General features: G+C 36.7%; 1 protein-coding gene across 9 annotated transcripts in view; it reads left to right on the forward strand.

Moving 5' to 3' along the window:
* The window catches only part of MARK1 (microtubule affinity regulating kinase 1), a 105,014-nt gene extending 80,397 nt beyond the window's left edge, over window positions 1–24,617 (forward strand). For 3 of the 9 annotated variants that reach the window (XM_045536133.1, XM_045536135.1, XM_045536141.1), the window contains 9 exons: window positions 1,606–1,705; window positions 2,751–2,863; window positions 5,460–5,613; window positions 5,893–6,086; window positions 12,093–12,193; window positions 14,174–14,338; window positions 15,310–15,564; window positions 20,076–20,120; window positions 23,970–24,617. In XM_045536133.1, coding sequence (XP_045392089.1) covers window positions 1,606–1,705; window positions 2,751–2,863; window positions 5,460–5,613; window positions 5,893–6,086; window positions 12,093–12,193; window positions 14,174–14,338; window positions 15,310–15,564; window positions 20,076–20,120; window positions 23,970–24,324 — 1,482 coding nt within the window. In that variant the 3' untranslated portion in view covers window positions 24,325–24,617. The remainder of the gene's footprint in view (window positions 1–1,605; window positions 1,706–2,750; window positions 2,864–5,459; window positions 5,614–5,892; window positions 6,087–12,092; window positions 12,194–14,173; window positions 14,339–15,309; window positions 15,565–20,075; window positions 20,121–23,969) is intronic. The other 6 variants (XM_045536136.1, XM_045536134.1, XM_045536139.1 and 3 more) reach the window with 4 other exon arrangements.
* Window positions 24,618–24,827: the final 210 nt, after the last annotated feature.

A 24,827-nucleotide genomic window follows, 5' to 3' on the forward strand; every position in this document is an offset into this window, starting at 1 on the left:
ATTTTCATTTTTATTGTTTATCTTCCAACTGCCAAATCTGCTACTGCTTCTGTATTTCTTACTTAATTAGTAGAAACTCTATTTTGCCAGGCACCTGAGTTAAAAATCTTCAGAACTCTCTTGAATTTCTTTCTTTGCATCATTACCAAAATGATTTTTGTCATCAAATGCTATAGATCAGCAGTCCCCAACCTTTTTGGCACCAGGGACTGTTTTCATGGAAGACGATTTTTCCACAGCCTGGGGTGGGGGTAGGGGGATGGTTTCCAGGATGATTCAGGCACCTTACATTTATTGTGTACTTTATTCCTAGTATTATTACATTGCAATATATAATGAAACAATTATAAAACTCACGATAGGTTGGGGGCCCCTGCTATAGAATATACTTTTTTCTTTCTTCCATTTCCTCATGCCCAGTTCAGTCCTCTGTTGTCTCTCTCCTGGACATTTTAATAGCTTCTTAAGGGGTGTTGATGCTAATCTCTGCATTATGTCTTACCCAAGGCTTCTGTAGCAGCCTTATTTTAAAACACTAGCCTGTTCAAAAACAACAATATGGTAGTTCTATTTTTAACTTTTTGAGGAACCTCCATATTGTTTTCCATGGTATTAACAGCTGCACCATTTTACATCCCCACCAGCACTTCCCAAGGGTTTCAGTTTCTCCACATCCTCATCCACGCTTGCTATTTTCTGGGGGGTTTTTTTTATAGTGGCCATCCTAATGGATGTAAGGTGATATCTCACTGTGGTTTTGATTTCCCTGATGATTAGTGATTTGAGCGTCTTTTCATATGCATATTATCCATTTGTATATCTTCTTTGGGGAAATACATATTCAATTCCTTTGCCCAGTTTTTACTCAGGTTATTTGCTTTTATGTTATTGAGTTATAGGCATTCTTTATATATTCTGAATATAACCCCTTATCCAGTACACAGTTTGCAAATATTTTCTTATTCTGTGGGTTGCTCTCACTAGGTTGCCTTTTAACGGCCTAGGACTTACTGTTATTTTACAGCCTCAGCTTACATCTGACTCTGATAATTCACATCAACCCCTGTTTTCACCCTGATTCTTGCCTAATTCCTAACTCTATACTTAAATTTTGACTACCCTCCCCTCCCATATTCTCTGAGCTATCTTTACTGACTGACCCTGATTTTTATTTCCCATGACCCCCTCTTTCCTAATATTTTAGTAAGTGGTGATTTTAAAATAAGGCATATATTTGATAGAAGACCAGGAAAACATTATAATCTCTTTATTAATTTTAAAAGTAAAACTATGAAAGAGAGGTTAAAATCAGTAAGCTCTTATGTTAAAATGTTCAAATTTGAAAATATTCCTTTTGCAAGAAGGTGGGAGACATGCTGTCTTGAATCGGTACATTTGGTGAGTGTGTGGGATGATAGTCACAGTTGTCATATGTGTGTCCCAAAGTCCTACACCTCTTATTGGCCCATGAATCAAACCAGAAGCAGTAACCTTAGTTTGAAAACGTCACAATTCTCATTGAGTGAGTCAGTAAATTCCACATTTGCTAAAGTAAGTCATTGAATGTTGTGATTGACCAAACATAATGTAGAGTTTATTTCCTAGCAAATAATGAAAGATCGATGGATGAATGTTGGTCATGAGGAGGAAGAACTAAAGCCGTATGCTGAGCCTGATCCAGATTTCAATGACACAAAAAGAATAGGTAAGTATTTAAATATTGTGAGAAGTGTCATCCCTAGGCTATGAGTAAGAGTCCTTTAGTCTACCAAAATACTGTTTAAAAATATAAGTAGGAAATAATTTTTATTTGAAAAATACTTGCATTATCCTCTTAATGATAATACACTAAACAATTATAAATTTCAAGTTCCTTAGTTTGTTCTCACATATATTATAGTCTAACTCGATGGTTGACAACAGTGATATAAAAATTAAAATAATGTAGATAAATGTAATTCTTTCCTTTCCATGATTGCTCCCAGTAGGAATGGCTGATATATCTATCAGCACTGGTTAGACTGACAAGTATCAGCAAACATAGCATGTATTTTAACCAAAAATATAGAGCACTGAACTAAAAGAGTTGAACACTTTGGCTTTCACTTTCTGTTTTCCACTATTTTAGCAGGAAATAGTCCTGCTGCTGTCTATACCCAGCCAGCACTCTGCTTCTAACTTGTTCTCTTCATTTCTCTACCCCTCCCAGAGCCATCAGAGACTCACAACTAAGTCATCCCAGCTGTGTTCCTGTTTGGCTCAAGGGCAGAGTGGCAGGGGAGAGCATTTTAGAGTGTTAGGAACCAGATCAGAACCTCTGTGGAAGTTCAAGTCTCCCAAAGAAGAGTAAACCTACTGCAGATGAGAAAGCAGAAGTTAAGAGAGCAGAGAAACCACTCCATGAGTAGCTGAAGATGAGTTGAGAGAGAGAATTTTGTGTGTCACACAGAGTGACACAGTCTCTGACTAGACAATGGAAGACAGCTCAGGAATGTACTAGGCACTAGAAATTGAGTAGGCCTGTGAATATATAACCTATAATGTAGATAATTTTTGCATGAAAAATTATGAACGTACAGTATCTGTGCACATAAAGTATCTGTAGGTTAATCCAGAAGTTTTTATAATTAAAACGACAGTTTACATTTTTATGACTTAGTTTTCATATCTAGTGTTGGCAGACTTGCCCATTTTTGTTTGTTTACTAAAACCCATTTTCAGAAAATTTGCCTTTTTTTTTAAATTTCTAGACATTATGGTCACCATGGGTTTTGCACGAGATGAAATAAATGACGCCTTAATAAATCAGAAATATGATGAAGTTATGGCTACCTATATTCTTCTAGGCAGAAAACCACCCGAAGTAAGTTTTTCAACTTTTTAAATTAATGTGAATCACTTCTTTAGCTACACAACAGCTAAATATAAGATGTAATGCTAGTAAAATGTTCTATTCTTTATGGCATCAAAAATAATACAAAGACCCTAACATTGTTATTTATTGGAATTCAAAAAAATCAAGATGCTAAATTATGAACTGACTTCATTTCTGGGTTCCAAGAAAGATTTTATGAAAAAGCAGACCTGTCACCTTGCTTAGCTCCAAGAGGCAGGCACCATTCACAGCCTGGGCATCAGAGAACGGAGTCCTCCGACTTGTGCAGTGCACCTTGTGCATCAAATGCAGCAGGCCTACGAAAGGTAGCATGGTTATTCTGGGTGTGCAGAAAAGACAGTGACTGAAACATGAGAAAATGACAGCATTTAAAACAAAATGTATGTTTTAAATGATTTATATAAGAGGTAACCTAGGGAAAGGTTGTTGGGTGATGTCAAGTGGCTGTGTTGCATTCAATTGGGAATTCCCAAGGCCAGGAGAGATCTGTAATAAGGAGATAGATTCAGGAAATGACTGTATTCAGATGGTGAACCATGAAACCAAATGGTCCTTTAAGAAAGCAGATATAGAGGGTATAAATTGAGAGTCAAGAACAGAGCCCAGAGCATTGACAGTTTATTGGAAATTAGACATCTGTGGGAAGCATTTTACAGAAAACTGAAATTATGTATAATTAAATAGTAACTGTTAGTGAAGCAGTACATTCCAGCTGACATTTATTGAACCTACCTTGCACCAGACACTATGCTAGGTACTGTGAACAGAAAGATGAAAAAGTCTCTGCTCTCAAGGAGCCCTTGGTCTAGAGGGGAGATGAGTGGTCAGTAGTATGGTAGAGTGGCGTGTGCTCTGACTCGGGGGATGGACAGGATACTGGGTACCTGCAACAGGCTGATGTCAGACCCACGAAAGTGGGTCTGTGTGACATGTAAGAGATAGAATTAATGGTAGTACTTGGTGACCAGCTGGAATTAAGGGGTAAGAAGAGCCCCTCAGATTGCTAGCATAAATGACCATGTAAGTACATTTGCCAAGATAGGAAAGGTGCAGATTTCAGGGGGAAGACAGGAAGTTCAATTTGGGTTGAATTTGAGATTCCTGTTGGATGGAGCTGTCTAGTAGACATTTGGATATAAAGATCTGGATTTGGAGGGAGAGATTTGAATAGAATTAATAGATTTGGAGTCGTCATCAGAGGGGCACACACTGTACACGGTAATGTGCCAGGAATTGTTCTCAGGACTTTACAAGTACTAATTAATCCACTCCTCTCAATGAACCCACCAGGTAGGTATTATTATAATGGAAGAGAGGAATCTTCAGTAGAGATACTAATAGCTAGATATGTGGTATCAAGGAAGCCAAGTTAAGAGAATTTTAAGTGTAAAAGAGAACAAATGGTTCTCTCTAAAGGCTTTGAACTGTTTCTACATAGATTTTAAATTTTACTCGTAAGATCTTTAGTTTTCTTCCTAATTTAAATATAAAGCAAGTACGAATTTTACAAGTATACAACAGAGCCCACCGATCAATTACAGTATGAATTGTATTGAATGTAAACTAATGGGGCTGCTGTAAATATTAAGAGCCCGAACTTTGGGGCAAGCTTCACTGGATTTGAATCCCTACCCCAGCACAGCCACTGACTATGCGACTTAGGCAGTTTACTTAATTTTCTGTGCCTCAGTTTCCTTATCTATAAAATGAGGGTAATAATAGTACTTATCTTTTAGGTTCATTGAGAGGGTTAAATGAATTAATACTTGTAAAGTCCTTAGAATAGTTCTGAGCAGATTACTATGTGCTCTGTGTTACCTAATATCTATTATAATTATCATCAGTATTATTCTGCTCTTTGTCATTAGTGCCCTCTATAGATGAATTTAGATTTCCCATTAGATGCCAGTGATTCAGCCAAAAGTTTGCTGGCAACAAACAACTTTTGTGTTCCAGGGAGGGGGTGGTGCATCAACCCCAGTTGACTGCGCTTAGTTCTAAGTAGATGTAATTTCCTGATCAGAGCCAGTAAACCAAAAATTGTTTTTGTAAATGTGGAGACAATAAACAACAATATATATATACATGCATGTATATGTGTATGTGCATATGTATGTGTATAGACATAGGTATATGTATTTAAGATTTTAGATTTTATCCTAAGTTTGAATCTCAACAATATCCCTTCACTCTCTTAACCTCAGTTTTTCCATCTATAAAGTGCAGGTTAATACATCATAGGTTTTTTGTAACGAGTAAACAAAGTAATATACACAAAGAGCTTAGCATGGTGCCTAGTATATAAAACCATTCAGTAATTGGTAGCTATTACTTGGTGTTTGACTAAACTAAGGATTTATACACAATAGCAGATGATTGTGAGTAAACATTGATGTTCTCTCCCCTCCTGCTTGCCAACTTGAAGTTCTGTGTCCAAAACCACACTGTTTTAGTTCTGATTACTCCTCATATAGCTTTGAAGTATTCAGAAAATCAAGAAAATATGTTGTTTGTATAAACTTTTTTTGTTTTAAAATCCTGATGGTCCTTCTTTATCTTCTAGTTTGAAGGCGGTGAGTCATTATCCAGTGGAAACTTGTGTCAGAGATCCCGGCCCAGTAGTGACTTAAACAACAGCACTCTTCAGTCCCCTGCTCACCTGAAGGTCCAGCGAAGCATTTCTGCAAATCAGAAGCAGCGGCGTTTCAGTGATCATGGTGGGGGAAACAGTCCATAAGTGAAAAGACACACTGGTTCTACCCAGACTTATGTTTTTTAAACACCATATGTTCGTACCTCTGTGTGCTCGTGTCATCCAGTTCTCTCTGATTTATATTACTTTGCAGGGACTGATCCCATTGTTTAATCAAACAGTGTAATCTTTGTTCAGAGCATAAAACATGCAAATACAGATAAGTTTAGTACAGGGTTTTTGTTTGTGAGAAGAAAATATATCAGTTTTTCAGCTAATTACACTATTTTTTAAACAATTACAGTTGGTCCATCCATTCCTCCTGCTGTATCATATACCAAAAGACCTCAGGCTAACAGCGTGGAGAGTGAACAGAAAGAGGAGTGGGACAAAGACGTGGCTCGAAAACTTGGCAGCACGACAGTTGGATCAAAAAGCGAGATGACTGCAAGCCCTCTTGTAGGGCCAGAGAGGAAAAAATCTTCAACTATTCCAAGTGTGAGTAAATATTCTGGCATATTGCAATTTGTTGTCTTTATTGGTTTTCAGAGTTTTTTGTAAAAACCTTTATCTTTTTTTTTTTAATGTTTCAAAATCTTTAAATAAATCAATTTAAAGAACACACAAAGGGGGCTGAGCTTCTCATAAATGCAATTTAAGAACAAAAGAAAATAAGAATTCTTAAAATAACACTTAACTTCACTACAAAATGGAACATTAAGCTTTCCTGCTTCATTTTTTCCTGTTTGTAATATTTGCTTAAAATTATATTAGTACATTTAACCTTACATTTACAAATAAGCTATTTACTGAAGGCAGACTCAGCTAATAATTAGTTTATAAAGCTACCTCACATTATTTACTTAAAACAGCAAATTATAGAAATTACATAAAGGGAGCTAGAAGGGAGATTGAGATGCCCTCCTGTAAGACAGTAGGAAAGAACAGAAATAGCAAATACAAAAGAAAACTAAGATATATGAAGACTAGGAATAGAATCACCAACATTCAGATAATAGGTATTTTGAAAGGAAAGGAGGCAAAATGAAGGGGAGGAAATAATTGAATAAATAAAAACAATAATAAAGGAAGAGGGAAGACTTCATATTGAAATGACTCAGAATAGCAAACAGAAGCTAGAAGGAAAACCTACTCCTGTACTCATTAAAGTGGAATGTATAGACACCAAAAGCTAATCAAAAAACTTTTAAAAGATTCCAAAGTGAGGAACAAGATTCAGATTGACCTCAGATTTCTTAACAGCAACATGGATGCGGAAGATAAATGGAGTGATATTTTTAAAGTATTGAAAGAAAAGCGCTTTGAACCTATCTTTTATCTAGCTAAATTGTCATTTAAGTGTGAAGGTATTATAACATATTCTTAGGCATAAAATGTCTCCACTATTTGGTTACACAGTGACTACTTGAAAACACCATAGTTGGAGGAAGTATTCTTACAGAAAGAGAAATGAATCTAGAATGTTGCTGTAAAATATACAAAAGTTGAAAGTAATCAAATGACTTACTAAATTATGTATGTAGTAACAATATAAGAACAAAAATAGAATTACAACTTTTAAACCAACAGAAGAAGGAAAAAAACCCTTGATCTAGCCTATGGACAGGCAGGAAAAAAAGTACCTTGAATAGAAAACATGAAATAAGATACCAAAAATCTGAACATAACCTTAATTGCAAATGGGTTAAACTCCCCAATACCGAGTATTTCATTTAGTCAATTGAAGCCATACCTTTTTTGACTATATATGATTATGTATTATTTGAATGTGTTTGTATGATATCATTAAATTATCACCTCCTAGTCTGTGAAACAAATGTGCATAACCACTTTAAGAATTGATGTGTATAACCACTTACCTCCCAACTCACGTGTTTGGAAATGATTCAGCTATAATAGGATTTAATGTATTTTGTTAAAAAGTAATTTTCCTAGGGAAGCCATCATTTCCCTCATTAGCTGGAGGTCAGTTTCCAGTGTCATCACCCAACATAGCAGAAAGAAAGAATGAATTTGGTCCTGTATTTTCTACCACTCCCCTAATTAACCTTTCTGATTCAGCTTGGTTTTATTTTCCCACGAGCATACTCAGTTTTGCCTGTCTCCGTACCTGTCTTTATGGGGTGCTCTTTCTGAAGTTACCACCTTACGTTATGCAAATCTCATTTCTATAGGTCATTTCCAGTCCTGTTTCCTGCATGGAACATCCTATGACTGACTACTACAAATCTCATCAGCCGTTACGATTGCTAGACCTTGTTATTTAACACTTAGCTATTTATATGGTGTCTTGTTTTGTTCACTGCTATTTCCACATGTAAACCTTATCTCCTCATATTTTTAATCTGTTGGGTATTGACACAATAGCTTCCCCAGAATCATTAGTGCTAAAGCATATAGTGTGGGTATTTAAAGCATATTTATTAGTTTAAAGAAGGCATAAAAATTAAGGGATTAGTTTAAATTCATATTAGTTACACCACACTTATCCTCATTTTCTAAAATATAAGCCAAAAGATTCAAGTAGAGAAATTATATTCTTAGCCACTTAATACTAGATTCTTAAAAAATTACTATTCTAATTTTGGTAAATTGAGAAACCAAAATATATATTTTGTTTAATTTTAGCAATTCAGAAGTTTCTAAAATAAAAATTAATAGTCTCCTCTTTCCCATCCATTACTTTCCATTCTTGACTCCTAATATATAATATAACTAGTGCTAATTACTTAGGGTAAATTTTCTTGTAGGTTTTCGTTTGTTAAAGAAATATGAGTGAACATATGTGCACATACCGGATTATTTTAGTTTTTATAAAAATGAGATCATATTATATCTATAACATTCTAATTTTTCTCAATAGTATGGGGTCTTTCTAGATCAGAGCATCAGAATCTTTTTAACAGCTGCATATTATTTCATTGGTATTAATAGATAGATGTATCATACTTTATTCAACTTTTGGTGAGGTGTTCCGAATTTTCCATTTTTCTGAGTGTACATTTATGTTATTAGTATATTTCTACTAAATACATTCTCAAAGGTTCAACCTCTGGATCTACATGACCGCACTTATTTGAACCTCAGCTGTGAAGAGTCAGGCTCATCACACTCCCCAGCGCATGGCACACGGTCACCTTCGTCTTTGCAGGGGCCCGTCCTCACTCCCACTCACCTCACCTGAAGCTCCAGCTCTGACGTGTTTCACTGGATGTCCTTGACTGTGTGTGCATCCTTGGGATATAACATTTAAGTTTTCAATAAATGCTATTGGAGTAATTTTCTAAATAGGGTAATTTAGACAGTAATTATATCTCCACAAGCTCATCAACAACTGGATATTATCGATCTATAAAATTTTTGTCAATCTGAAGGGCAAAAAAAAAACACGTGTCCTTTTGGTTTTAATTTGCATTTTCCTGGCTACTGGCCCAGTGGTGGGCCAGGACTGCCTAACAGTGTGGCCCACAAATCCTAAAGTGTTCACCACCGTGTGACTCTTTACAGAAAAAGTTTGCTAACCCCTGCTTTAAAGCCAAAATATACAACTTTAGTACCTTTTTTGAGGTAATTTCTCAGGTAGAAGGCACTTGAGCATTTACAATTTAAGCTCTGTTATATTGTAAAGTATTGACTGAACCCATGAACATTTTTACCAGTGACTATTATTTGTCAGTAAAATGGAGTTTAATGGAAAGTACCTAATCCATTCGAATGATCTGACATGGCTCCTTACTTTCTAATGGAAAAAGAAATAATATCCATAACTTTCATAGATAATTTAGTAGGTGATTAGTAGTACATTTATTATCTATAAAATCAGAAGCTTTTTTATTCAGTAGTAAAGCCTCTTGCTTGTAAGTATGATTCTGTGAGAGTATTGTTTAACATTAGTCTAGTATGTTGACTTAAGGGTGGTATTGTCAGATAATATTTAAAACTGACCAATTGATAAGACAGCAATGGGGAGAGTCTTCAGTTAAATAGTTAAATAGATTAATGGTTAGGTAAATTTTTGGTTAATTATCTGAATCATCTGTTTCATTATTCATCACCCATAACCATCACAGGCTATAAATGACAGGAGTGTGTCTTAGCCCTTTGTGTTGCTATAAGAGAATACCACAGACTGGATACTTTATAAAGAAGAGAAATTTATTTCCTGTAGTTCTGGACGCTGGGTTGTCTAATATCAAGGTGCCAGCGTCTGGCAAGGGCCTTTTTGATGCATCATCCCATGGCAGAAAGGCAAGAGGTCAAGAGGGCCTGCACAGAGAGCAAGAGGGGGCCAAACTTGCTTTTGTAACAAAGCCGCTCTTGAGATAACTAACCCACTACCGCAGTAAGCATCCACGCAGACAGAGCCCTCATCGGCGAATCACCTCTGGTGCACCACACCTCCCAACACTGTTGCATTAGGAAGTGAGTTTCCAACACAGGAATGCTGGGAGACACAGTCAAACCATAGCAGAGTGTTACTATTTGTAAGGGAACATAGGATTTCCTTCTAGAAATTCCCATTCAAAAATTACATGTGTGAATTAATAGAAAACCCTTGGTTAGCCAAGAAACTTGGAAGAATAAAAATATGTTACGCTGTTTTTTAATCAAGAAGACAATAAAACTTGTAAATGTACTTTCCATATTATCTATCATGTGTATGAACAATACATAGTATCAAATGATGTGAACTGCCATGATCTGAATGTTTGTGTCCCTTACAAAACTCATATGTTGAAATCCTGATTCCCAAAGGTGATGGTATTAGAAGTTGGGGCCTTTAGGGGTTGATTAGATCATGAGGGCAGAGCTCTCACAAATGGGATTAGTGCCCTTATCAAAGAGGCCTGAGGGAACTCATTCTGCCCTCTGTCATGTGAGATTACAGCAAAAAGATGACAACTGTCTAGAAAGCAGACCCCACCAGATACTGAATCTCCTAGCATCTTGATCTCCCAGCGTCCAGAACTGTGAACAACAAATTTCTGTTGTTTATAAGCAACTCAGCCTGTGATATTTTGTTATAGCAGCCAGATGGACTAAGACATGAACTCTAAGAAAAATATTAATCAACTTTTTTACAAAATGAGAAGGAAAGTTTACTTCTTTTTAGGGAGACTCAGAAAGATTAAAAATTCTATAATAATTATAAAATATTATATATAAAAGTTATATAATTATAGAAATATAAATGCTTTACTATAAAAGAAGCCCAAAGTTGCTGTTTATATGTTTGGCTTCCACTTTGGGGTAGTGGCCAAACTAGAATTCAAGAGTCTGCAGTAGTTTGCAGCTGGTCCCCAAATCCTCAACAAAATGAGCATTACCTGCTCAGCAGTCACTAAAGTTTTGTTACTTGAACTTGGAAGATCAACTATAAAAGTGTGTTTTTTATAGGAACCTGTGTGAAATGGGCTTGGTGAGCCTATGCTTCCATAGCTTAACTTTTACATATCCTAAGTTTACTTGGGGAAATACAACTTAGGTACTTATTTTTTCATTTACACATTTTTTTATATAACTGGTGACAAGAGTCATTCCTCCTAGGAGCCTGCAATATGCAATTTTGTGTATATGATTTTTATTCCTTCTCCAAACTGAATTCAAGTAAATGTCATCTTTCTAGCCTTCATGATTAAACAAATTTTAGGTTAATTATGTATTTTAAAGAATAGTGAAAGCTGGATTAGCCAAAACTAGGGATTTTTTTTTCTGTTGGAGTAAGGATTAGACAGAAGAGTATTTTATCCCTTTTGAAAATCATTCCTAAATATTTTATTGCTGGTAACTAGTCAAGATTTGGGCAGGCACAGCAACAAGGGTTATAGGTGAGGGACTGTGTGCATGGTAAGGAGAATCAGCCATTTATCTATTCCTTTTTGCTTATTTTTTCTCTTTTCTCCAAAGCTTCTCAGAGTTGGCCTGCCTTTTGGCTAAAACCTGAGTGAGACTAGAGGAAACGTCCTCAGAGTGGCACTGCACATACCTCTGTTGGTGGCCTCAGCTGGGCATGGCTTTGATCTTGGAGCTTTAGTCTCCTTACTGTTCCCCTTGGCTGGGGGGGTTCCCACAGGCTTCCCAGTAGGCGAGCTGTCTCCACGCCACAGCTTCCTGTTGGTGATGATACTCAGTGTGGGGTTGACTCTAGCTCCCAGTGACTTAGGGCTGCCTGTACCCCTGCTGTGCCCTTTCCCTACCACCTGCTCCCAAAAGAGAGAGTGAATAGAAACCCAACTTTCTTGTTGCTTCCAAACAACTGCTGGCTGCTGCTATAGAAGAGTAAGCTAAACCTCCTAAAACTGTTTTTTGTGCTTTGCCTTTTACTCCTGAAATCTAAATAAGAGAGAGCGAGGCAGGAGATTGATCTTATTAATGTAAGATTCTGATCAATTAAAATTCTACAAAGCCAGTTTAAATTCATTTCTTTGACTTTCCACAAATATAGTTACAATTTTAAATTTCTTTTTTTTTTCCTTCTTAAAGAACAATGTGTATCCTGGAGGTAGCATGGCAAGAAGGAATACCTATGTCTGTGAAAGGACCACGGATCGATACATGGCATTACAGAATGGGAAAGACAACAGGTAAAAGTCATAGTGCCAAGTGGTAATACCATTGCTATTGTTCTGTTAGTGCTCTTGCTGAAACAACTGCAAATGAATGTGTCAAGAGAGAAGGAAATACACAATAATAAGATTGCAACCAACTATTCATACTAAGGCATCTCTCCTTCTGTACCAGCATGGAAGGATGGGAAAATATTTAGGGAAACCAGTAGGTAAATTTCTTCCCCTGTGAATTTCTGAGTAAAATCTGATAGTAAATATTTCCCTGTAACAAAGCAGGTCGAACCATCCTGATCTAATCTTTATAATATGAATTTTATTCTCTTACGTACCTGCTGCCTCCTTCTTCCCTCCTTCTCGGTCCCCCTCCCATCAAGTAATTAATGTATCTAAACAATAAAGGCTTTATTTTCCTCCCTCTAAAGAAATGTGGCCATCTCAAACTGATCATTCAGAACCACACAATTCTTAAAGTGTTTTCTTTCAAATTATAATAAATCATATTACTTTTTTTTTTTTTTTTTTTTTTTTGAGACAGAGTCTCGCTCTCTTGCCCGGGCTAGAGTGAGTGCTGTGGCGTCAGCCTAGCTCACAGCAACCTCAAACTCCTGGGCTTAAGCGATCCTACTGCCTCAGCCTCCCGAGTAGCTGGGACTACAGGCATGCGCCATCATGCCCGGCTAATTTTTTCTATATATATTTTAGTTGGCCAGATAATTTCTTTCTATTTTTAGTAGAGACGGGGTCTCACTCTTGCTCAGGCTGGTCTCGAACTCCTGAACTCAAACAATCCACCCGCCTCGGCCTCCCAGAGTGCTAGGATTACAGGCGTGAGCTACCGTGCCCGGCCCATATTACTTTTTTATTTAAAAAATTTAACTTCTGGCCGGGCGCAGTGGCTCACGCCTGTAATCCTAACACTCTGGGAGGCCGAGGTGGGTGGATCACTCGAGGTCAGGAGTTCGAGACCAGCCTGAGCGAGACCCCGTCTCTACTAAAAATAGAAATAAAAATTATCTGGACAACTAAAAATATATATAGAAAAAATTAGCCGGGCATGGTGGTACATGCCTGTAGTCCCAGCTACTCAGGAGGCTGAGGCAGTAGGATCGCTTAAGCTCAGGAGTTTGAGGTTGCCGTGAGCTAGGCTGACGCCACGGCACTCATTCTAGCCCGGGCAACAAAGTGAGACTCTGTCTCAAAAAAAAAATCTTTCCATCATGAGTTAGAAGGACTGCTCATCAATACAGTACAAAGACATGGAGCCTATTCTAATAAAGTGCTGTTCTTAGTACTAGCTCCAGTCATTTCAGTAGAGTGGACAGACACTCTTACAATTGTTTCTTCTCAATTAACAAGCATGTAAAGTGAGTGTTATTGTAAGGCATACAAAGATAAATGTTGTGTCTTCCTTGGACATAACATCTTTTAGGCTAGAAAGATAACTGGAAATTGATTTCAGACTTATGATTTTTTTTTCTACAGCAAATCCTAATCTGCAGCTCCTTTAATATACAACAGTTAACCTGTTGACTCATGATCTAAAACCATTTTGATGATGGTTCCGGGGATAATATTTTTTGAATAATTATGAATTCTTATTGTATGAACAATGAACAATGAACTGCAATGAACACATCATACAAACTGTGATTTTTGGGTAGTGAAAAGTGTCTTCAATTATAATCATTTTATCTGAAACTATCATACAACCACAAAAATAATTTTATACCTTCTCATAGTCACATACAGAGAGTGTATGTGAAACTTTTTCTTAGAAGATAGTGATAAATTCACCCTGTACAAATTTAACAAGAATATTAACTGTTTTATTAGTCACTAATAACGCCACTAATGTTAGTTTCTTTTAAGTGTTTCAGTCATGAAGGGTGTTAGTCAATTTATATTTTTAAAAATCTAGTTCTTAAATTTTAGTAAACTGTGGTGTTTCTTCTTTTTTATTTTTCCTTGGTCTTCTCCACTGCTCTGTGTCAAAAGCCTTACAGAGATGTCTGTGAGTAGCATATCTTCTGCAGGCTCTTCTGTGGCCTCTGCTGTTCCCTCAGCACGACCCCGCCACCAGAAGTCCATGTCCACTTCTGGTCATCCTATTAAAGTCACACTGCCAACCATTAAAGACAGCTCTGAAGCTTATCGGCCTGGGTAATGTGTTGGTTACATTTCATTTTGTTAAGAATTTTAAAAGGTATAGAACCATGTGAAAATGATAGTCACCACCACATTAAGAGCTTTCTGAAAAGATTTAGTGTTTGTGGCAGAAGAAAAGTTGAATTGTAACATGAACTTACTATGTACTTTAGCTGTTATTGAAAATATTGCTTATAATTTAAATCATTTTTAGAGGCATTTTTTTTTTAAAGATTTGATTTTAAATCTGTCAAGTAAAGTATTGCTGCCTAATATATCATTTAGGTAAATTGAATTTTTTGTGATTTAAATACACACACAAAAAACCACTAGGCTGGGAGTTGAAACCCCTGGGTAATTGTCCTGGCTCAGTTACTTGTTCTTAATAAAACTGGGCTTTAGTTCTCCTTTCAGTAGAACAGATGAACTCAAAGAGCATGTTCAGGTATAAAAATTATGTATAGTATTTGTTGTCTATTTTAGGATTTCCCAAATTCAGAGTATCTGAACATTTTAGCCCTTTGATAGTTAGGTTTGTTAGCCATGTTGGTAGTGTCATGGAGCGTTGTGCTACAGCCAATGCCTAGATTGGAAATAGGAAATTATTTTACTCAAAGGCTTTTTAGTAAACAATAAAATCTGTGTTCCACAGTGTGACATGGTTTAAATTGAAAGTAAACAGTATGTGTAACATCCCTGGTTTGACATTCCTCTTACTGCAAAGCATTTGTCTTTGTTTCCTTGTTTCAGTAATATCTTAATCTTTGATGACCAAATTTTTGTAAAAGACATTTAGTTTCAGACTGAAATTTTATCCCTTTGCAATGATATAATAAATAAAGTTAACCCATGTCTCACATCTCTAATGTGAACAAATAAAATAGGGTTAAAAGAAGTAACCATACCCTTTTTTTTTTTTTCAGTTTTTAGCATGATTGAAAGCCTTTCCTGTCCTTTTCTAAATAATATATCTTAATTTGTCCCAACAGTACAACCCAGAGAGTGCCTGCTGCTTCCCCATCTGCTCACAGTATTAGTGCTTCCACTCCAGACCGGACCCGTTTTCCCCGAGGGAGTTCAAGCCGAAGCACTTTCCATGGTGAACAGCTCCGGGAGCGACGCAGCGCAGCTTATAATGGGCCACCTGCTTCACCATCCCATGAAACGGGTGCGTTTGCACACGCCAGAAGGGGAACGTCAACTGGTATAATAAGCAAAATCACATCCAAATTTGTTCGCAGGTCAGTACCAATATACTATCCTGTTTTGTTTCCTCTGTGAGTTATAAAGGAAACTTGATTTTTTTTCCTGAATATTTTTAGTGATTTTCCAAAGTGGTTTCATGACATTTCATTAGAGCTGCTGTTTTACAGAGTTGGAAGAAAAAAAATCCAGGAAGACATAAAGTCTTCTTCCTAAAGAGAAAGAAACAGAAAAAAATAGACTAAATAAGAATTTTTAAAGTCTGTAAAATAAAGTGGGAAAGAGCGAAACTTGACATCAAAAATGTATTTTAACAAAAAGATTATCTCATATTTAAAAGCCTTGATTTAGAAAAAGGAATTAAATATGAGCTTACATATTTATCTTAAATATGAGCTCAAATATTTATCTTAAAAATACTTTTAAATTGTTCACATTATAATAACATATAGTTTGCCTTTTTTCTTCTTTGTATAAAAAGCCTACATACTAGATTCACATAGATTACTTATATAATTTTATGTCATAAAATCTTAACATCAAAACATAGTAAACACAAAATGAATACACGTACAGTAAAGTTCTAATCTAATCAAACGGCACAGTTGTACCGTTTTCTAAAAAGTGAGCATATATGTACAGTGCTCAGTGATGATACAAGTTGCTGAACACAATGCAGGTTGATGTAAATTTGACCAATTGCTGTGTCCCACCAAATGCCTACTTAAGCCCCGTCACGTACAAAGCAGTTTGTTAGATGCAGAGCAGGATATAAAGATGGATAAGACGGCATCTGGGCCCTCCAGATTCTCACTGTCTTGGAAGAAGCAGACATGTAAACAACTGGCCGTGATACAAGCAGAATGTGTGCTAAAAAAGAAGCGTGGGCAACCTGCTGAAGGAGTTCACAGGAAGGCACAGAAGTTTCTGTCTAAGGGGGGAAATGAAGGCTCCATATCATAGTTGTTTGAGCTGAGGCTTCACTGATGAGTAAGAAACTATTACATTTGCTTTAAAGAATATTAATTAAATACTTAATTTTCAGTGTTATTGGCGTTCCTTGGATTTCAAAGAGTAGATGTGGAAAAGAGAAGAAGCACCTTTAGTCTCGTGCCTTTTCATGGAGCTATTTATAGACTTGGTTCACAGATCAATTTGCCCAGAATTACAGAACTGAATTTAAAACTTTTAAGTCCTCAAATGTAGCATTAGTTTCTAACCATATCAATAAATGAGTTTGTACCATTTGGGCAATTACTCTGCAACATGACAACTTGATAAACAAAGCTAAAAGCTCACCAACAGAGTCAGCATGAAAGTTAGATGATAGTGTTAGTTGACCATCTGCAGGGAACTAGTCCAATTATCAGTAGTTTCTGCTTTTGGAATTTGGCTAACTAAGAGCATTTTGGAAAGCCAGTACTTTCTCATGGTTAAGCCAGGATTAGTTTTAAAATGAGGAAAAATAGGTTTTGAGTTTAATGCTTGATTACTAATTGTGCATTAAGCATTCTGCAAAATATTTCTCTTGACCTTGCAATAAAAAATTAGATTCTAAAGGAAACTTAGTAAAGAGTACTCTGGACAAGAAGTCAAGAAACAAAATGTCAGTGCAAGAAAAAGTGCCTTAGAGATGGTGTGTTGGGAGGTTTGGATAAAGGATCTCCATACAGTCACTTAACAAATACTTGAAGACCTACTACGTGCTGGGCATTTCCCTAGGCATTGTTGATATAGCAGGAAGTGAGGCCAATATGGCTCCTTCCTGTGAGCTACTTACTATCTTGAAACATTCCACACGATTGAAACGTTTCTCTCACTTGGCTCTGGTTTTCTCCTGGCTCACAAGCTAGCTATCCCTTCTCTTCGCTGGTTCTTTTTAGGTTCCCTTGCCTTTCTCCCTAACTTCTAAATACCAGAATGCCTGAGGGCTCAGTCTTTGTACACATTCTCCTCTCGGGTTTTCCTCACTCTCTTGGTGATCTCATTCAGGCTCATGACATTAGATTCCATCTATGAACAACTCCCGGATATATCTTATATCTGTAGCCCAGATCTCTCTCCGGAACTGCAGACTCGTCTGTCCAATCGCCTGCTCAGCCTCTCCACTTGGATGTGTTATAGACTCTCAAACAGCATGTGTTCAAAATTCAACTCCCAGTCCTCTTCCAAATTTGTCCCTCCCTTATTCTTTACCATTTTAGGAAATGGCAGCACCACCTTTTTAGTTGCTCAGACTACAGACCTTGGCGTTCACCGTGACACCTGTCTCCCTCGTGCCACATCCGCGAGCCATGGGCGGCTGTGCCGGCTCCAGCACCTTCGCAGCACTCAGGCTTTGGCCGCTTTCGTCACGCTCACCACTGCCTTCGTAATCTGAACCAGTGTCGATCCCGCACCTCCTAATAGGTCTCCTAGCTTCTGTCCTTGTCCTCCTCTTGTGTTTTCAGCAGTGTGAGTCTGACCATGTCACTCCTTGATTTTTAAAGCCCTTGGTGAGCTCTCATCTTGCTCAGAATACAATTCAAAGCCCTCACAGTAGCCTACAAGGCCCTGTGTTGTCTGGCCACCCATTTCTGCTCTGACCTCGTCTTCTCCCACTCTTCCCCTTGCTGGTTCCACACCAGCCACACAGGCACCTGACTGTCCTCAAGTATACCTGGCACACCCACTGCAGGATTTTGTACTTGCTGTTCCTTCTGCCTGGAATTCTCTGCCCAAGATAACCTGCATGGCTTACTTCTTTTACACGAAACCTTATGATTTTCTAACCATAGCTCATTCTTAGCCCATGAGGGAATAATCCAGTTTGTTCAGTTGAGTATATATTGCTACATATAAGGTGTTTGGGTTTTAAGTTTGAAGTGTTAGAGAGCCAGGCCATGCTGCGTATGCTCTTAAAGCCAGCTGTGCCTTCTGTAGCCCCATCTGCCTCCCCCCATGGCTACAGACAGCACACTTCCTGGGCTGTTTGAAACCATTGCCAAGCAGCAGAAATTCTTCCAGTCGGTGGTCCTGCTGACGTCCAAGTAGGCAGGAACCAGGATATAGGCCAATTGCTATCTCAACTAATTGTAGCAGAAGAAATAGGGTCTAATGGATATTTCACTCCTCATTCCTAAAGTTTGGCAGCAGTGAAATAGGTATGTGCTAACAGTGAGTTATAAGGCAAAATATAAATAGGACAGAAAAGTCCGGTGAAACTTACGTCCCTTCCTATTAAAGGAATGTTATCGTAGCAGCGGGAGTCAACAGCTCTTTCTTGCCAAGCTGGTGCACTGCCCTTCTGTGTATGTCAGTTCCCCTACACGTAACTGAAAATGCACAGTTCACTTTGAACGTACTCAAAAATGGTTTATTTCTTTCAGTGGGCTATAATAAAAATAGATTTGTATAGGTGGCATTGGATTTTATGATACTTCCCAATGAAAATGCCAGTTACTAAAAATAGAAATTTAAGAAACTCCATTTGGATGTGAGAATACATTTTATTATCCTTTAATTCAGATAGAAAAATGGTTTTTATGCAATATGTTTGTTAAGAAAGGCCTACACTTAAAGACCCTGAGAGGCATAAGGCATTCATATCCTTAATAACCACTTAAAGTTTTAGAGCTTGGTGTGTGGATGTGTTGTTTTAATTTGAGGAGTGGGAGAGTGGCACTGATTTTACTTCTGTTGCATTCATTTTACTTAAGTAATAAAATGTTTCTGGAATGGCTAAAACATTAAGACAACATTAACTTAAGAAATCAAGTTGGTGATTTTTCCCAACTATTTAATAGTATTTTGCTCTCTGTCACAAGATATTTCATTACCTTTAAAAACAGCAAAGTGGTTAATATTTTGGTAGACTTCAAAAATACTAATTATATTCAACACGAGGACAATTAGTAGTGTTTTCCTGATTTTATTTCACAGGTGAATATCCAGGTAAGATCAGTGTTTTTGTTTAAGATTGAATCTGTGTTTTTAGACTCACCTGCTTGGATAGGATTTTGATTTGCTTTAATATTTTATCATGTGCATGAATTGTTAGCATAACTTCTGAAATAAATTAATTGCTTATTTTAAAATTGAGTATTTACTTTTAGAAATATATACGTATGTGTTGAGCTTTATTTCTAACTACAAGGTTAATTTATATTTTCTCTGAATTGAGCGACTACTAGAATTATATGTAATAACAAATATGAAGTTGAATCTTGCTGTTGACAATTATTAAATAGTATTAACTTTAGATTAAACTAAACCAAAAGATAAATTATGACTTTAAAATTGTGGCTGGGAATTGGAAGATCATGTAAAAAAAAAAAATTCTCAACTGTTACCTAGTATCTCCTCTTGATAATACCCAGTAGACGCTCAATAAATGATAGTTACATGTGGTTATGATGAAAAACATGAGAAATAGTATTAGACTAATAATAGAAAATTGTCATGGTAGAAGTTTGCTCAACAAGTAAATTTTAAAATCATTTTAGATGTAGGTTTTCTTGATATATTTTTCACTTTTATCATTAAATCTCAACCTTCACTTTGTTTTGAGGGATCCAAGTGAAGGCGAAGCCAGTGGCAGAACCGACACCTCAAGGTGAGGAGCCACTATTAATCCTTCGCTGCTAGGTCCCTGTGCCTGAAAGCTACTTTGGAAATACTTACCATGAATAGAACTAATAACTAGATAGCATGTATATTTTAAATTTTTATATTGGGGTGGGTTTTCATAATGTTGCCTAGCATTTAAGTTTAAGTTAATGAACTTGAAGTTTGTTTTCCAAACATTATTTTGAATTGTACACTTGGTAGAGAAATAGCCTTCCTGTTGTATAAAATATGTCATAGCAGAAGATTTAATAGATGAAAATGTACTGATCTTTTTCTCCATAAAGTGGTGTAACCAAAATGAGTCTGAGTCAAATAGCACAAATAACACAGAACACTAAGATAGTTAAATATGTGGGAAGATCTGATATTAGTGATATATTTTAGATGAGAATTTAGTGTTGGACCACATTTAATAATTATCCTGCCATACTTTTATGTTGTTTTTTTGTTTTGTTTTGTTGACATTTAGGACTAGTTGTATATTCATTCTGGTGTTGGGTCTCAAACTGGAGCACACTCAGAGTCACAGGGAGGACTTGCTAAAAAGATTGCTGAGCCCACACCCCTGGCTTCCCGTTCAGCTGGTGGGGAGAGCGGGGAGGGCCCGAACATTTGGGTTTCTGACAAGTTCCCAGGAGATGCTAGTGCTGCTGCTCCAGGGACCACATTACGGACACGTTAGTACTCGGGTTCACATTGTATAAATGGGAAATTTAAGAAATGAAGGCATCAAATCATCTTGAGTGTACACAGGCATTAAGGGATGCAATATAAATCTTAGAACCAATAAGTAATACCACAGTAGGGCTTCATTCAGGAGCTGTTTTGACCAGCTGAACGCCAGCCTCTAATTTAATTTTTACTTTTTAAATTATTCAAAATGTAAAACATAATGAACTTTGGAAAAACTTTGGTAAGCATTGCTATGTAGTCTTTTTTGCAGACTGTGCTATATTTATGTTTACTAATAATAGTTGCAATGTTTCTTTGTGCAGTTAGGTACCTGAGTCACCATGGTAGGAAGCCAAAGGGAGGCAAGACAAATATTTTTAACTTTCTTCTGCCTTTTAAATAAACACAGGAGACTTTTTTAGTCCCTCCCCCACTTAGTCTTCACTTTTGAACCACCTCCTTGCATCTCATCCTGTATTTTCACTAAATTTTCCTCTGAGGCATTTAATAGTATGTAGTATCACAAGTGGCTGCTAATATTAAAATTAATCTGCATGCATTTTTATCCTTTTAATGACTACATAATTTTATTAACATAAGAATTTAGTATCTGATCCTTTATAAATGTTTACAAAGCATTTTTTACTTTCCCTTTTGTTTGGCTGTTGTTGGGTTTTGTTTTCTTTTTTGCTTTTGAAGAAAGGCTTATTGAATACAAACTGCAAGGTACTTGCTGGTCATTTAATCCTCACAACAATGAGGTGGAAAATACCCATTTTACAGATGAGAAAACAATAAGGATCATAGGTGGGATGAAAACAGTTCCAATGAGGCTCTATCATTTTTGAGAGGTGGTGTGTTACAGTGGCTAGAAGCACCGGCTCTCGAGCCACACCACGTGGGTTTGAGCTGTGTCTGCCACTTACCTTGCTGTGTGGCTTTGGGGAAGTTGCTTCAACTCTTCCTACCTCCACTTCCTCATCCTGACTGCCTTGTAGTGCTGTTGTGGGGGTAAATGAGTAAATATTACACGTTATGCCCTTAGGACAATTCCTGCACATGTTTAAGTACTCGGTAAATGTTAGCTGTTATTCTGTTGGTATCCACATTTCTGGGAGCTTTTTACAGTTGACATTATCAGTGGTGATGTTTGTGAGACTACACACAGAAAAACATCTTATATCTGCCTGTTGTCTTAAAGTCATCTTAAGGTGGAATGGAAGGAAAGCTAAACTTAAAATAAGACATCTGAATTCTAGTCTTCACTTCTCATCTCATTAGTTCTATGATCTTAGAAAAATAATTTAAATTTCCTAACCATCAGTTCTGTTTTTAAAATGAGTTCTCAATCAAGTGCTCTCTCAAGTCCCTTCCAGCATGCTGATTCTATCACCAGAGTTAATACATGTGACCCTGATGAATGACTCTGGCTGGGTCTATAAGCCCAAAGAGGCCTGTGATGCAATGGCTTAGATTCAGTGAGCAAAAAGAGAAAAATGGAGAAGACAATGAAATAAGTACTTTCCGTACCTATCTAGCAGTCCTTGGAAATTTATTTTCTCTACCTATTCCTTTCTTTATTTTCTCAAGCTTGCATAGTTTGCAGAGCTTCGGGGGCTCGGGTACTTAGGAATGAAGGGGAGAAAATATATATATATATACACACACACACATACATACATACACATATATATAATTGTATAAATGTAAATGTATATATGAATATACATTATTGATATAAAATGTATACGTTAATATATTTATGTAGCAGATTATAAACTCCTTCCAAAATATTATTTCTTTCTTAAATCACAGATAAGTGAGATAGGTTATCAAGTTTAAATTGCAACATCTGTATTTGGATAATTGCTAAGCAAATTTAATTACAGGGTGTTCTCTATCACGAATAATCTATTAACTTCACCTTCCTGTAATTATCTGAAATAGGTTTTCTGGTTCTATATTATTTCTGGGATACCTGCAATAAGTAAAATCCAATGAGGTTAATTCATTTAACAAATGTGTTTATCATCTACTATGTGCCCAGCACAATTCTAGATGCCTGAGATACATCAGTGAAGGAAATAGACAAAAATCCTTGTCCTAAAGTTTACAATCTAGTGGTAGATTCAGATAAGAAATAATAAACTTAATAAATGGGTCAAATAATATTTTAGAATGTGATAAGTACTATAAAGAAAAAATAGAGCAGGTTAAGGTGTATTGGCCATGCAAGGGTAGGAGTCAGGGTACAGTAGGGTGGTCAGGGAAGGCTTCATGGAGAAAATGAACAGAGATTTGAAAAGGTAAGGGAGTTAGCCATGCAGCCATGTGGGGTAGAGTGTTCCTGGCACAGGGAGCAGCCTGCGCAACTGCCTTAAGCAGTGTGTTCTAGGAAAAGCGTGGAAGCCAGGGTGTCCTAATAGGAGTGAGCAAGGAGAAAAATAACAGGGGTGGGGTGGGAGGAGGAGTTGGACTGTAGGTCATGTGAAGGCCTGTAGACTATTTTCAAGATGTCATTAGTGACATGAGAAATCACAGGATACTGAGAGGTATGGGATAATCTGACATCTTTACATAATTGCAATAAAACATTCCTTCTCAGTATTATCAGGTATAAATTATTCTCTCTCCCTCTGTAGTTATTATATTCCTCCTTCTCAAAAAGCACAGGAAAAAGGAAATTTTTCTCTATATTTCAAAAATGTGGATTTACAAGCAGAATATTAGTGGTCCCTGTTTTGCATACGTGTATATACATAGATATATGTAGAATGGAGAATCTGTATTTAGATATATTTACCACATGCATGTTTATATAAAATGGAGAATCTGCTTTTGTAAACTTGAATAGAGAAATATAGAACTGAAAAAAAGCATTAAGTTCTTTATTTTCAGCTGCAGACTTGTTTCCCACAAATATATTTAAGAAAATATGCTATTTTAGATTGAAGATATTAAAAGTAAAAACAGATGGCATCTTGGGGTCTGTTTATGTACCAGCAAGATAACGTAAATCTTTGTGTCTATCTGAAGGCAGTCTGCAAATTGAGAAGTTTTGTTAGGCACTGAATTATAACCACTTAAATTGTATATGTGTTTTGATTTCTTTGCTGAGTAGAATTTTTGTTTTCATTCTTTCCCTTTGCCCTCTTTTTTCCAGAAGCACATCAGGGGAACCAAAAGAAAGAGACAAGGAAGAGGGTAAAGATTCCAAACCGCGTTCTTTGCGGTTCACATGGAGTATGAAGACCACTAGCTCAATGGACCCTAATGACATGATGAGAGAAATCCGAAAAGTATTAGATGCAAATAACTGTGATTACGAACAGAAAGAGAGGTTTTTGCTTTTCTGTGTCCATGGAGATGCTAGACAGGATAGCCTCGTGCAGTGGGAGATGGAAGTCTGCAAGTTGCCACGGCTGTCACTTAATGGGGTCCGCTTCAAGCGAATATCTGGGACATCTATTGCCTTTAAGAACATTGCATCCAAAATAGCAAATGAGCTTAAGCTGTAAAGAAATCCAAATTTACAGGATCAGGGAAGATACATCCATATAAGAGGTACAGTTTTTGAATGTACTGGTAATGCCTAATGTGGTCCACCTGTGAATCTCCCCATGTAGAATTTGCCCTTAATGCAATAAGGTTATACATAGTTATGAACTGTAAAGTTAAAGTCAGTATGAACTATAATAAATATCTGTAGCTTAAAAAGTAGGTTCACATGTACAGGTAAGTATATTGTGTATTTCTGTTCATTTCTGTTCATAGAGTTGTATAATAAAACATGATTGCTTAAAAACTTGTATAGTTGTCTAGATTTCTGCACATAAATGTACATTTGATGCTTTGAGTTGAAAATGTTCTTCCCTGTTATTTACATTCTGGTGGGTTTTTTAAATTCTTAACCTCCGTCATGCAATTTTGAAAATTGTGTCCAGAATTAAAAGTGCACAGAAATAGTCTTTACAATTGTAGCATGGACTTTTTAAAATTATTTTAAAACCATATTTAAATT

Source organism: Lemur catta, chromosome 23 (genome assembly GCF_020740605.2).
Source record: "Lemur catta isolate mLemCat1 chromosome 23, mLemCat1.pri, whole genome shotgun sequence".
Taxonomy (NCBI): Eukaryota; Metazoa; Chordata; class Mammalia; order Primates; family Lemuridae; genus Lemur; species Lemur catta.